The sequence below is a fragment of the Teleopsis dalmanni genome, chromosome 2, assembly GCF_002237135.1.
Source record: "Teleopsis dalmanni isolate 2A chromosome 2, ASM223713v2, whole genome shotgun sequence".
Lineage (NCBI taxonomy): Eukaryota > Metazoa > Arthropoda > Insecta > Diptera > Diopsidae > Teleopsis > Teleopsis dalmanni.
The window spans coordinates 186,374,107-186,388,301 of record NC_051847.1 but is presented as its reverse complement, the minus strand read 5'-3'; the positions used below and the strand labels follow the sequence as shown (position 1 = coordinate 186,388,301).

General features: G+C 23.5%; 2 protein-coding genes across 3 annotated transcripts in view; both read right to left on the bottom strand.

Moving 5' to 3' along the window:
* LOC119681783 (polypyrimidine tract-binding protein 1) overlaps positions 1 to 12,974 on the bottom strand; it is a 287,769-nt gene extending 274,795 nt beyond the window's left edge. For both annotated transcript variants that reach the window (XM_038095071.1, XM_038095072.1), the window contains exon 1: positions 12,822 to 12,974. The gene's annotated coding sequence lies outside the window, so the exon portion shown is untranslated. The remainder of the gene's footprint in view (positions 1 to 12,821) is intronic.
* Positions 1 to 14,195, bottom strand: part of LOC119676376 (ras-interacting protein RIP3-like) — a 33,742-nt gene that overhangs the window by 2,355 nt on the left and 17,192 nt on the right. The window contains exon 2 of the mRNA XM_038087612.1: positions 2,678 to 2,822. Within this exon, the coding sequence (XP_037943540.1) occupies positions 2,678 to 2,822 (145 nt within the window). The remainder of the gene's footprint in view (positions 1 to 2,677; positions 2,823 to 14,195) is intronic.

Here is a 14,195-nt window from a genome sequence, read left to right as displayed (position 1 = left end):
TCAGAAGACGTCTTATAGTTTTACCTCTACTTTTCGCCTAAGTGAGCCTAAACATTCAGTGAGAATGGTCTCTACTATCTATCTCTATTATTGTATTTATTTGTGTTTACAAATAATTTTATACAAATATTTTAAGAATGGAAATTAACTGAGCTATGAAAAAATGTACTAATACAGTAAGAATTTAGAATTATATATATTATATACGTACAATTGAAGGCTCTAACAATGAAAACCTAGTTTTCAAGACAAAAGTAATATCACAGGAGGAAAAAAACAGCTCTCACTAATGGGTAAGCAGTCCGAATATGCAGATAAGCAGTAGATATCTGACAACAAACGATTACGCATATTCATATAAACGCTGCATGAAGAGATTTTTCGAAAAGTAGTGAACTACAACAACAAAAATTCATTTTATATTATTTCTAATTAATTGAATTTTTGGCTTACCATACAGCTGTTTCGAGTATCGCCCACCATCAATAGTCTTGAAAATAATTCTTGCATTTATTATTCGTAAAAAAATATCATACAAAAATATATATAGCTGTGTTTAATAAATAGTGGATTTATTTTAAATTGAATATTAAATTAATAAATATCAATATCAATTTTAAATCGATTTATCGAAAGTTAAAAGTTATTAAAGATCAAAAACTTTACCAAATTGTATTCTACTCCCAATTTATAAATTAAATGGAACTCTCAGTAAGAATGGCTTCTGGAAAACCAATAAATTTACTTCTTGTTAGAATACTTATCGGGAAAAAAAACTTCTTCGTAAGATACTCTGCTACTAGAGACAACATCGATATTTGCAGAAGAACGACAACAAAATAGTTGTTAATGCAAAGAAGTGGTTGGTGAACTACTAGTTGAACCTATAGTGACACACCAGCTAAGAAGGTAAATATGTTTACAGCTTTTCTGTTGCAAGAGAGTTGAAAAAAAATATTATTATACTAGTTTAGCGCTCAAAGCTTTGCAAACAAAGATTTCGACAAAGATTACACTTATAATTAGCAGATATGGTTCCCACAATGAAATCTTCGTTTGATGCTCTATAAATATTGGGAAAAGCAATCGAAAAATTGAACTTTTATTTGTGAAAAACTGTTAGTTTGATTTTTTATATATGTCTCCAAAATTTTTGCTATTTCTTTTAAAGTATATTTTATTTTGTATATTTATATCTCATATTTTGCATAAGAGAGTAGTATTATCGTTACTTTTACTGCCCTGAAGATTTAATAGAGCAAGAGACTTGATTTATGATTTATTATGAATGCTTACTCTGGAGCAAAAACATATACAACTTAAAAGAGATGAACATATTTTAGCAGTTCGTACCCTAAACTATATTCTAGAAATTATATTCTATATTAATCTGTAGTCGAAGAACTCTTTTCTATATTATGGTGTGATTTTATAATTATTATTATTATTATAATTATTTATTATTTTATAATTATTATACATAAGACTTAGATGTAGCAATAATCAGTGTCGTAGTTATATCCGTACGATATAATAAAATAAAGAATTTGTGACAGAAAACATCTTTTTCTTATGGAACTTAGTACTATGGAAGTTGGTTAAAAAGTTTTTGTAAATTAGGAAGGTTCTTAGTGAGAAATGTACATCACAGTTCTGTAAGTTAACCCTAGGAACTTATAGTAATTATTTTTTATTTCCTTTATAAAGGTTAGTAACACCAAAAATGGTTTTTTTTTTAAATAACTTTTTTTTTATATAAATTTTTTTTAAAATAAATAATTTTTGAAATTAATCTTTTTTAAAATAATTTTTTTTTACAGTCGTAAAATTAATATGTGTGATTAACTTTTAAATATAAATATCAGGTAATTTTTTGGAGATAAAATTTAAAATTATCTAAAATAATATTTATATTATACATAAAAAATTGAGGCCCAATTGGGAAATTTTATAACTGGGAAATTAGAATAAGAGAGCGCTACAGAAAAAATAAATTTTTACAATCAGTCGTTAAATAATAAATTTAAGACTATAAATCACACATTGAACAGAAGTTATGATACGTATCATATTATCGTTCGATGCGAGTAATATTCCTGAAATAGGTAGGAAACTACCCGCGAAACTTTAGACTTTGTACTATAGTATAGTATAGTAAACTCTTGGTGTATAAAAATTGATATATAAGTATTATATATATGATAAATACGTTTGTAATTTTCTAAAAAAAATTAGATAAGATAAAAATTAGATATGACAATTAAAATTAGTTCTTGTTAATTGAATGTATATATAATATTTAATTTTAATAGTTTAATAGTTAATTATTATTTAAAGTTATACCTAAAATTCATGACACATTACAAAATATATGGAAAACACTATAATGCCTTTTAAATTAAATTTTATTATTTCGATTATTTTCTAATCAATTTAATAATTAATTTAAACATTAATTTAATAATTTTATAATTTTGTAAAAAAAAATTTCGAATGCCCGTGATCGAATTATTCATATATAAAAATTTGGAAAGAAGAGTCCTTGGACAGTTGATGGTCAGGTCAGGTCATATGTTACAAGTGTGATTTTGATAAAGAATTATTTAAATTAATTTTTTTTCTTTATTTTTAATTTTTTTTTATTTGTATTGGTTAAAGCATTTAAACGCTGTCTTACCATTATAATTTCTTTAAAAGCAGTTGTTACTTCTTGCACCGTCGTTGCAGTTGCAGTTGAAGTTACTGTTGCAGTTGTAGCTGAGACGGTGGCTACTGTTGCAGTTGCTTTTGCAGGTTTTGTTGTTAACGCGGCAATGATGTGGCTTGTTAGTTATAAATTTTTTAATAAAAATCAATTATTTTTATTTGATGGTTTTTTTAATTGTTTTTGGGAACTTAATTATTCAATGTATATTAGAGAGTTACTTTTGTTGGCTGCTCTTCGCTTGCGATAAATGGCAATTTGGTTGCTGTTCAGTTGATTTGAATTTTTTGCACGTGAAGTAGTTTTTTTTTTTATAAGCAAATTTCAGATTTTTGACGTTTAGTTGCTGTTGCAGTTGCAGTTGCAATTATGCAAATTGTTTGTTTTAAAGTGGCTTTCTCGATAATTTTTCTTTTTTTAAGGGGTTTGTTGATATAGGGTTTAGGGAGATAAACAAACGAACTGATGTTCAAATGATAAATTTTTTAATTTTTTTTTTTTCTATGATTTGGTAATAGTGATTTTTGGCGGTGTTGGTGATATAAATTTTGATATATTTTTTAGTATATCGTTTTATAATAATTTCTCTAACCAATGAAATGCAAATTGTTGCTTTTACAATAACGTTTATGATACACTTAATATAATATTATTAATAACTATTTTATATATAGACAATTAAAACAATTAAATTTTTTTTTATTTTTTAAATTTTTTTTTTTATATTTAATAAAAAGTAATATTTTCAGTGGTTTTTTTTACAGAAAATGATTGTACGAAATATTAAATTTTTCTTTAATTGGTTTATATTAGTAAAAGGTAGGAAATATGAAACTCTTAAGATGCTCTGCCTCAATGATAATATCAAAAGTGTTTAGAGATTGTCAAAAGTTAGTAAATGGTAAGCGTTTTAAATTGTTTATAGATATATTAAAAAATATTTTTGTTTAGTTAAGTGTAGATTTGTTAGATTGTCATAAAATTGTGCAATAGATTTATCACGTAAATCACTAATTATTTTAATATTTATAAAGTAGACACTAAACTATGTGTATCTGTTGCTAATTTCTTGAGAACTACTATTTTATATAATATTGAAGTTAAGTATATGACTAAATTTAAGTAAGAAATATATATATATATATAAGTAAAAATATATTTATATATTGTTATCAGAAAATCACACAAACTAGAAATTGCTATTGAAATATATATCTATAAGTAAATATATGTATATAGATTGTTATCAGAGAATCACACAGACTAGAAGAGTTAATATTGAAATGTATATATGTAAGTAAATATATGTATATAGATTGTTATCAGAAAATCACACAGACTAGAAATTGTTATTGCTGTTTGTTTTGAATATAATATAAGTATAAAGTGTATAAGAATCGATAGCAAATATATAACTTTATTATATTTAATACTTTTCGTGTTGTATATATTGATTTATACGCTATTTTTACTGATTGTCAAAACGCGTTTTCTTGTTTATTTAGTTTAATACAATTTCTATCATACCTAAACTGCTTTCTTAGCTACTAATTTTAATTGATTTTAATTGATGAAAACTATACACTTCTGCTTGCTAACCGCTAAACATTAGAAACGACAATCTTTAAGTTTTTAATAAATTCTTTTTTTTAAATATATGTATATATATATATTTAAGTGTATAATACTTTATGCTTATGTATATAGAAAATATGGAAAATATATATAACAAAATCGTACTGATTGATTGACTGTGTTTTTGGGTTTTTCTGTATTAATTTTGATATGCGGCCCCTAAAACTATGCTTCAATTGACTTCGGTTTTAACTGATATTTGTTTAAATTTTCCTAAATTAATTTTTGTTTTGCTATCAATTTCAAAAACAACCTTTGTTATTTATTTATTTTATTATTTAATTATTATTTTTTTTTTTGCTCTTGTAATTATAATTCATAAAGGACTTCTTCAAATATTAAATAATTCACACACAAAAGACTGTAATCGAGCGTGAGATATGCACAATTAATTTGTACAGTTTTAATTAAAACAATTGCATATTTAATGATATGTTAATTGAAATTATTAATGTTTTACAGAATTTACTTAACGTTTTTTGTTTTGCTTGTAAATATTTGATTTGTGAGTTTATTACTTTGATGATTATACGAACAACCTTTAATTACTGTGAAAATTCAATTATTTTCATTAATAATAATTAATGCCAAATATTTCGAATATTCTGACCTTTAAATAACATTAATAATTTGAATTTCGGTTTTTTGTTTTATTATTACTTAAATTTAAATTAATTCAAAAATTTATTTCAACAATAATGATTTCTTTGTCTTTACATAAAATTTATAAATATAAATACTTTTATCTTTAATCTTTATCTTTATCTTTATCTATATCTTTCAACAATTTCTGCCACTTTTACTTTACTTCTACTCCTACTGTGTAAATATTTTTGTTATTTTGTAAATAATTTATCTTAATTTTATACTTCAATTTCAATTAATACTGCTTGGCTTAGGTTTCCTGTTTATATTAATTGGTCAAATTTTTGTTGACAGAGTTTTGCAGAAACTTTCAAGATTGATTTGTTTTTGCCTTTCGTAGTGGTAGATATTTTAGTTAAGTGCAGAAATAAGTTTGAAATATATACGTTGGTTTATACTTCAGAGTAGAAAAAAAGAGTTATAAGTGAAGTAACAATTTGCAGTGTACTCAGATTCAGATTATTAAATGTGTTTTTAATGGCGGATTAATGAAAGGACTGATTTGTCAAGGAATAAGAAAGAAAACACCACCAGTTTAGTTTTCAACGAGACTTGCAGAACTATTAAGATAAAATATATATATATAATTTTTTTTCAATATAAAAAAATTATTTTTCAAAAAAGAAAATCAGAAAAAATTTGTAATAAGCAAAAAAATATTAAAAAATTATATATAAAATGTTCAAGAAAAACTGAATTGTGGCGTTAAAAAAAAATTTTTCTTGAGCCTTGAAGTACTTAGTTGTTAAAATATGAAGATTTTTTCAACCTTATCATTATGCGCTCTTAAAATAAAATATTTTATTTTCAAGTTTTATTTCTTTTGCATTTTTTATAAATTTTTTATTTATATTTTTATGAATTTTTTTTTTTATAAATTTTTTTTTTACAATTTTTTATTTCTGTTTATATTTTACAAAGCCTTTTTTATAGTTTTTAAAATTAGTTTAATTTTCTTTTTTTTTTTTGTTAAAAATATTTTTCAATATTTGCTTATTTTTATTAAATTACAAATTTTGTAAATTACTTTTAATTTCTATTTAAGTAATTTCTCGTAATAATGACAATTTGTGTCTGTATATAGAATTCATAGTAAAGAAAATTATTTATAATTCCTTTTTAATTTATTGAATTATTTTTTTTATTGCTTTGCTTTAATTTGAGTTAATTTTTTTTTAATTTATTAATTTATTTTTATTTTTTTCTGAAGCCTGAATTAAGTATATCACTAAAAATGCAGCTACTGATAATTGACAAATAAACATATTTTAATTTTACTTTGAAGTCAACATTATTTTATTTGAAGATGGTTTGGATCAAATTAATCTGACTGTCTGTAAGCCACCAAATGAAGCTAAGCCTTCGTAAAGATTTTTAAAAGGCGTCATACCTCTTCGTAGGTTTATAGAAAGATTTATGTACGTTGTCAGTAAACACTGGCCCCTAACGATAAAGGATTGAGCAACAATGTATATGTATATTAAACATCATATAGGATTTTAAAGAGTTATTGCAAATCAAAACTTACTTAATATTTTTAAAAGAATTTTTTTAATATTATCATTCGATAGTTTTAACCGAATTTGATTTTAGAAACTGCTTGTTTTAGTTCCAACACACACTCACTATATTATCAGAGAGGTCTTTCAAATATATAAGTCGAATAAAAATTTTATTAGTATCTATTTAATATCATATTTAAATAAAGAAGATATCAAACTAAATTAGTTTGCAGCCTTGTGTACCAAAGCTGATCCGTGAGGGATACCGTCCGTAAATCAGACTTAAGATACCACCTTAAAAGTAGAGCTCTCAAATATCTAGGATATTAAAGGTATATCTTTGAGAAGGGGCAAAGCAAAAGAGAAAAAACTTAGTTATAGGAATTTTAATTATTTTTAATTTTTTGGATTAAGCAGGCCGGTGTTACGGATAACACGAAATATCCATTATCAGTGGGTAATGGATAGTTAGTGGATAATGAAAAAATTTTAAAAGTATTTATTGGGCTTAGTTTACAGACATTCTAAAAAGACTGCATAAAATTATTCATTTTAAAAATAATTTTATCTGACATATTGCTAAAATATTTTTGAGTTTTTACTTTAGCGACGGTATATGAAACAATAAATCGGGAAGAATGTAAATGCAATTTTTCTTCAACATGAGCTTTCCCTAATAAAAACGAATAGTTGAAAATATTTGTACAGCATTAAGTGTACGTTTAATATATAATACTGGTAGCATGATATAACCTTATAATATAGAAATCTAAAATATATCGCAAGCAGCATAATATTGTATATATAAAACTCTTATGTTACAAATTCGTAAAGACCCGAATAAAAAAACTATTGCCAAATAACAAAATACGAAATCATTAAGTATTATATTAAGTTAATTAGTTAAGATCTGTCAGAAAAGTGAAGTTTTCTTAACCTTAGACCTTAAAGTAACTAACAAACAAAGAAGCCTATTAAAGCCATTTTAATAGCTAAACAGTAGGATTTAAAAATATTTTAAGCCGACGGCTTAAGCAGCCAATTCCGGGAATTGAAATTAATTTGGCATTTATTGTTGGCATTTTTGAATTCTATCTGGAACTGAAATTTCTTAATAGAAACTTAAGTCACATAGACAGAACTTAAATAGGAATAATTTATTAAATTCATGATAAATATAATTCTTAAAAGTCACTGAAAATATAGACTTTTAATATATTGACTTAGATATGGAATTAGAAAAGAAGGATGTTATTTTTGTATAACCAAAACTGCAAACTTTATTTCTTATATTTGATTATTTTAATTTAATTAATTTTATATATGCCTTTGGTGGCAAATTATTTACTGGTATATTAAACTTTATTTTTATTTATATTAAATCTGTTAATTATTGAATTTTTCTTCGGTTTCTATATACAATTTAATATCTGTCCTAAGGCACTTAGTAAATTTTACTATGTAGACATTTATTGACCATTGTCACTTTGTTTATATGCTCAGCCAAACTCAGAAATATATGTGAGTATATCAGTATTTTTAATTTTTCTTTCTATTTTAATCTATTTTATTACTATTCTTTATATATTTTTTAAGTTTATGAATTCTATCACATCAAGAAATTTTATTTAGAGTGACTTTTTTCAGCTGAATTTAAACTATATATATTGAATAGTTAAAGTATATATTTTGTGAATCATAAATGTTGAAAATAATTTAATAAAATAAATTATTTTATAAATTTATATCTGATTTCTTTAAAACGAGTAATAGTAACCAAAGTTAAAGTCGAAGTAGCGCTGCAAATAAAAGAAAATAGTTGATCTTCGAGAAACGTCTAAATCTACGTCTTCTTTCCACTCGTCGATATAAACAATTGAATGTTAGTCGCCCAACAACAAAGAATATATACAAATCATAAAATCTACATTCTTCAATCTATATTCTACATTCAAGAGCATTCAAAATTTTAATGAAATCAGCGTTCGAAGAAAAACCAATTAGCGGTAAAAGACACGACGGCCTTTTTATAATTTTGAGAATTCATTAATACAATTCAACAACAAATGAATATCCGTAACACAGTATAAGATGCGGATATATAATAGGTGAAATATTTTTTTTTAATAGAAACGACAATTAGAAATATATAACAATAATATTTATATTGTTAAGAAATTATTTCCTCGTCTTCGTCAGCAATAACAGTCCATGGAAGTTCTAAGTTTATTCTGAAATAGCGCTTAAATTTTAATACGAATTGTCTTATAATTATTTAAAAGTCAAATAAGTTTTACAAAAATCTTATTTAGCCTATTTTTATTTTCTGGTTAGAATCATAAAGGATACTAAATATCTATAATAGACAATATTTAGCGCGTTTTTATTTGAGAAAATAAATGTATATCATAGAAAAATTCTACCGAGTTATTATTTGAATAAAAAATTATTTAAATAAAATGCGCTGGAATATATGACTTCTAATTAAAATTGAATAAGATTTCAATTTTAAATTTAAATAATTAAAACTTTAAAATTTTCTAGTATCGTAAAATAATTTTGTCTTCACTAAAATTGTATATAATTTCTATTATAATACTTTTATTTATATAATAAATATTATATAATAATAATTTTATTATTATATCTGAACCTGATTACAAATTTAAGAATTTATTAATTTAACTCAAACATAAAAAATGTATTTTTGAACAAAAAAAGGGTCTAAAATTTTACACGTAATGTTCTATTTATCGGCGAAGATAAACCTCTCTGCAATACATTGGGTACTAGTTAAATTTTTTTTCTAAATAAATAGAATATAAATAAAATAATTTTTAAATATTGTTATTTTGTGATGTCAAAAAATAGAAATTATTTTAAATATTTTTATAACTAAGTTTAACTTTAAAATATTATTTCAGCAATGCGATTCTCGCAGTACTCAGCTCCACTGGGACTAAAATCTAACATAATAACTTTAATAATATTATAAAAATGTGTAAAAATAATTTCTTTCATTCTCAAAGCTGAAATTTCAGAGAAAATAAATTTTCTTTGTTGAAATACTTAAGAAAAATAATTAAGAAAAATTTTATATATATATTATATATAAAAAATAAACGCAGTAAGGATTTTTGCTAAGATTTTTGTTGTTAAGTAGAAAGTTTTACTAGACTCTGGATGTTCAAATTCATTAGGAACCTAAACTAACACTACATTTTAATTTCAGAATTTGAAGTATTCAAAAGGTAATAATTTTGGATCATTAAGAAAGGTAAAATATTACCTTTAAAAATTATATCTAATGGTCTCTATATTTAGAAAGATCATTAAAAGTATCTACGAAGGGCCATTTTATGTCAGCTTAATTTATTAAACAAAAATAAAATAAAATAAAATAAAATAAAATAAATATTAAAGAAATAATATCACGAGAAACATTTCGTTCCAACTTCTTGAATTCAAAACATTATTAATTTAATTAAATTATTTACTAAAATAATTTATGCATTTATTTATAGTTTCACAACATTTATTAATTTATAATTTTGCTAACAATAGATAAACATTTTTTTTTATTTACTAATAAGACATATTGTTAAATAAACAAAAAAAATTGTTTATAGTTAGCAACTATAGATTAATAAATTTTGTGAAACTGCAAGCAAATAAATAATTTAAGACCTTTTCGATTCGTCCTTTCGGATTGAGAACCTGCACTGAAATTAAGGCATAAAATCTATTGATGAAATGAAGAAGCTCAAAGCTTATCAATTAATTATTAAACTATAGAAATCTCGATATAAAGTCTACACCGCTAAAAGTTTTAACCAAGCAGAACCGTCTTAAATGATTGGTTACTTGAAAGTTCGGCTTAATTTTCAACTAGATATATTTAAATATATTTTATTTTTATTATAAAATTAACATAAATTTATGTGATTGATTTATCTTTATTCATTCAAACTATAAACAAATTACTTATTGCTTAAGACAGAAAGCAATAAGATTTATTTATAAAGATAATATTGTCTATATTATTAGAGCGTCTAAATATTTGAAAGCTATATATTTATATTAAATGGAGCATCTAAATAAATATTTGAAAGCATTATATTTATATTAAATGGACTTATTTACTAAGATAATATTAATTATTATAACAAACTTCCAAAATGTTGGATCGCATAAAATTGTAGAATATAGATTACAAAAATGTTTCTCTAGATTTTAATGAAAACATAAACATGTAAAATAATATGACCTAAAGTATTAGAGAACCATTAGAACCCACCACCTTCGGGTGGATTCTCAGAAATTTTGGTAAAACAAATAGAATTTTTTTAAAGATAACAGCATCTATAATAATACAACCCAAAAATATTGAAATTTTTTAGATTTAAATTAATGCATTAGATTGATAAAAATAGCGCTGCAAGTTATTGGATATTAGATTTTCATGGATTCAGTAATCCATTTTTTCGAAAAATATTTGTAATAATAGATTCTAATGAAAGCTATAGATTTATTTACAGCTATAATTCAGGATACTAGGGTTTTTATGACCTAATATAACAGAGCTTAAAAATGAATGATTCTGATGAAGAATTATAAAGTAAGCAAATAAATTATATTGTAAAGATAATATTGCCTGTGATAGCACCGCTCAAAAAAATTGCAATCTGATTGATTTTATTAATGCAATAGATTCACTTCTAATAACAATAGCATTCCTTATAATAGGAGAGCTCCAATATATTATTTTTATATGAATTTATTAATAGGTTTCTGGACGAAACCAATTTTGACCGCAATAACGAATTTCTTGATTGTTAAAATCGTATAGATTCTAATGTACTTAAGCAATTTTTTGATAACGACATTTCTCTGGATTTCAATGCTAGATATTAGATATTTTTTATTCATGAATTATCATAACAGTTGAAGAAAGCAATAAGAATTTCCTTTAAAGATAACTTTTTATTTAATAAAAGAGTCTCAAAATATTAGAATCTTATAGAATTCGATGAAAGCATCAAATCTTTTATAAAGATATTAGAACTTTTATGAACTATTTTTTAGATATTTATTATTTAGATTCTTATTTTATTTCTATTTTTTAGATTCTTATTCATATTCTTCTTATAGAATCTTATAGATTTCGATGAAAGATATTAGAACTTTTGGCAACTTCTTTTATATAGATTCTTATTCTTATTCTTATTCTTCTTAGAGAACCTTATAGATTTTGATAAAAGCATTAAATGTTTTATAAAGATATTAGAACTTTTATGAACCTTTTTTATAGATTTTTATTTTTATTGTTCTTAGATAATCTTATAAATTCCAATAAGAGCAATATATCTTTCATTAAGATTTATAGAACTTTTATTTTATTTTTTTTATAAATTCTTATTATTTTCTTATAGCTTCAAATTAAAGCATTATATCTTTTATAAAGATATTAGAACTTTTATGAATTTTTTTTTATAGATTCTTATTTTTATTGTTCTTAGAGAATCTTATAGATTCCAATGAAAGCATACATTTTTTTTACAAAGATATTAGAACTTTTATGAACTATTCTTTTATGGATTTTTATTCTTATTCTTCTTAGAGAATCTTATAGATTTCGATGAAAGCGTTAATTTTGTTACAACGATATTAAAAGTTTTATGAACCACTTTTATATAGATTCTTATTCTTATTCTTCTTAGATAATTTTATAGATTTTGATGAAAACATCAAATCTTTTATAAAGATATTAGATCTTTTATGAAAGTTTTTTATAGATTCTTATTCTTTTTAGATAATCTTATAGATTCCAATAAAAGCATTAATTTTTTTACAAAGATATTAGAACTTTTATGGTTTTTAATGAAAGCTTTAAGATACTTTTTTTTTTTGTTTTATAACAGATATTCTATTAAGATAACATTGTCTATAAACCGTAATTTCTTGAACATTTCTTTTTTTTTCTGAACTTAAACTAAATGAACTAAAATATCTAAACTGAAACTGTAACAAAAATTTAAACAAAACTAAAGATAAACCAGTAACTTTTGTGTGCTAACAAGATACAAAATACAAGATACATCCGAAAACAATTAAAAAAATATATATATAGGAAAATATAACAAGTCGCGTTGTTAGTCGTAAAATTTGTATAGAAAATTTTGGTTAACACAAAAGAAAAAAAAATAGATACAAATGGAAATCAAATATAATTGTAAAATAAGAACTTAAATAATAGAATAATAATAATAATAGTAATAATAATAATAATATGATGAAATAGTAAAATAGAATTATTATTATTATTTTTTTTTTACCAATTAAGTAGTGTAGTCGTCGTCGTTAGTCGTAAGTCTCGTATAAACACAAGCAATTGAAGTAGTTGCTTTGTGCTGAGGAGTTTTGTTGGTTGCTTGGCTTTTATTTAATTTGATTTTTGACTGATTTTTGGCTGATTTTTGTAGTCGTTAATAATAATTTTTTCTTTGTAGATACTTTTTTTTTACTTTTTTAGTTTAGTTTGCTTTGTTATTGTTGTTGTTGTTGTTGCTGCTGAATTGTTGCTTAAATGAGTTTGCACCACAATACTTTGACTTCTTTTACTAATTATTAATAATTTTATTTAAGATATTTTTTTATGCTTTTGTAGAATTTAATTTTTTTTGTATGAATTATTTTTTTTTTGTTGGATTAAATTGTGTATATTCTTTTTGTGGATTTTTTTTGTTAGTATGAAGTATAAAGTATCTTTTTTTTCTACTTTAAAAAATTTGAGCGAGCATGAAATCTAAAAATCGTACACGTTTTTGTAATTCTTTAAACACGCACGAAAATTTATGCGCTAAAAAATTAAGTTAAAATGTTTTTACCGGTTTTTTTTTATTCAGTTTTTACTAGCGTTTTGCTTTTATTGATATATGAATTTTGGTTGCTATTTTTTTATAGATACTTTTTTTCTTGTCGCGTTTTATTGACTGACTCACTTGTACTAGTATGTTTGTTGTAGTAGTAGCAGCAGTAGTTGTTGTTGTTGTTGTTGATTTTGTATCTGCAATTTTAGATTTACTGAGTTGTTTTTGACGTGCTATCAAGTGTCAAAACTGCTGCTTTATTAATGATTCTCAAATTTTTAAATGGTTTGGTTTGGTTTGGTTTTTGCTAGTCAAAAGTGTTTAAAGAGACAAACTCAGAGACAACAACAATTTCAGAGTCGAAGTTTAGTATTGAATTCAGTATCTGAATCAGAAACAGAAACAGTATAAATAAAACCAGAGTCAGTGTTAGAATCAGAATCAGAGTTAGAGTAGTGGTTAAGCTAAGCTAAGGTAAGCTAGTGGTAGTGGTAGTAGTCGTAGCCAAGCAAGCAAATAGGCAGTTTACTTGTTTGCTTTTGTATACAATATTTTATATTTTTTGTATCTTTGTTTTTTGTTTTATTGTTGTTCAAAAATATATTTTTTGGCCGGTTGTTTGGTTATTAATGCTCAGTTAATTCAAGTGTAGCTGCTGCTTCTGCTTCTACTTCTACTTTTGCTGCTATTGCTGCTGCTGGTGCTCTTGCACAAGTATTTTTTTTTTTTTTGGTAGTATGTTTATGAGAAAAGTAACACAAAACGTTTGTGCTGATAATTACAACAATAAAAATTGTTAACACTGTCGGCTCACACTTTAGTGGTAGTGCGTGAGTTATT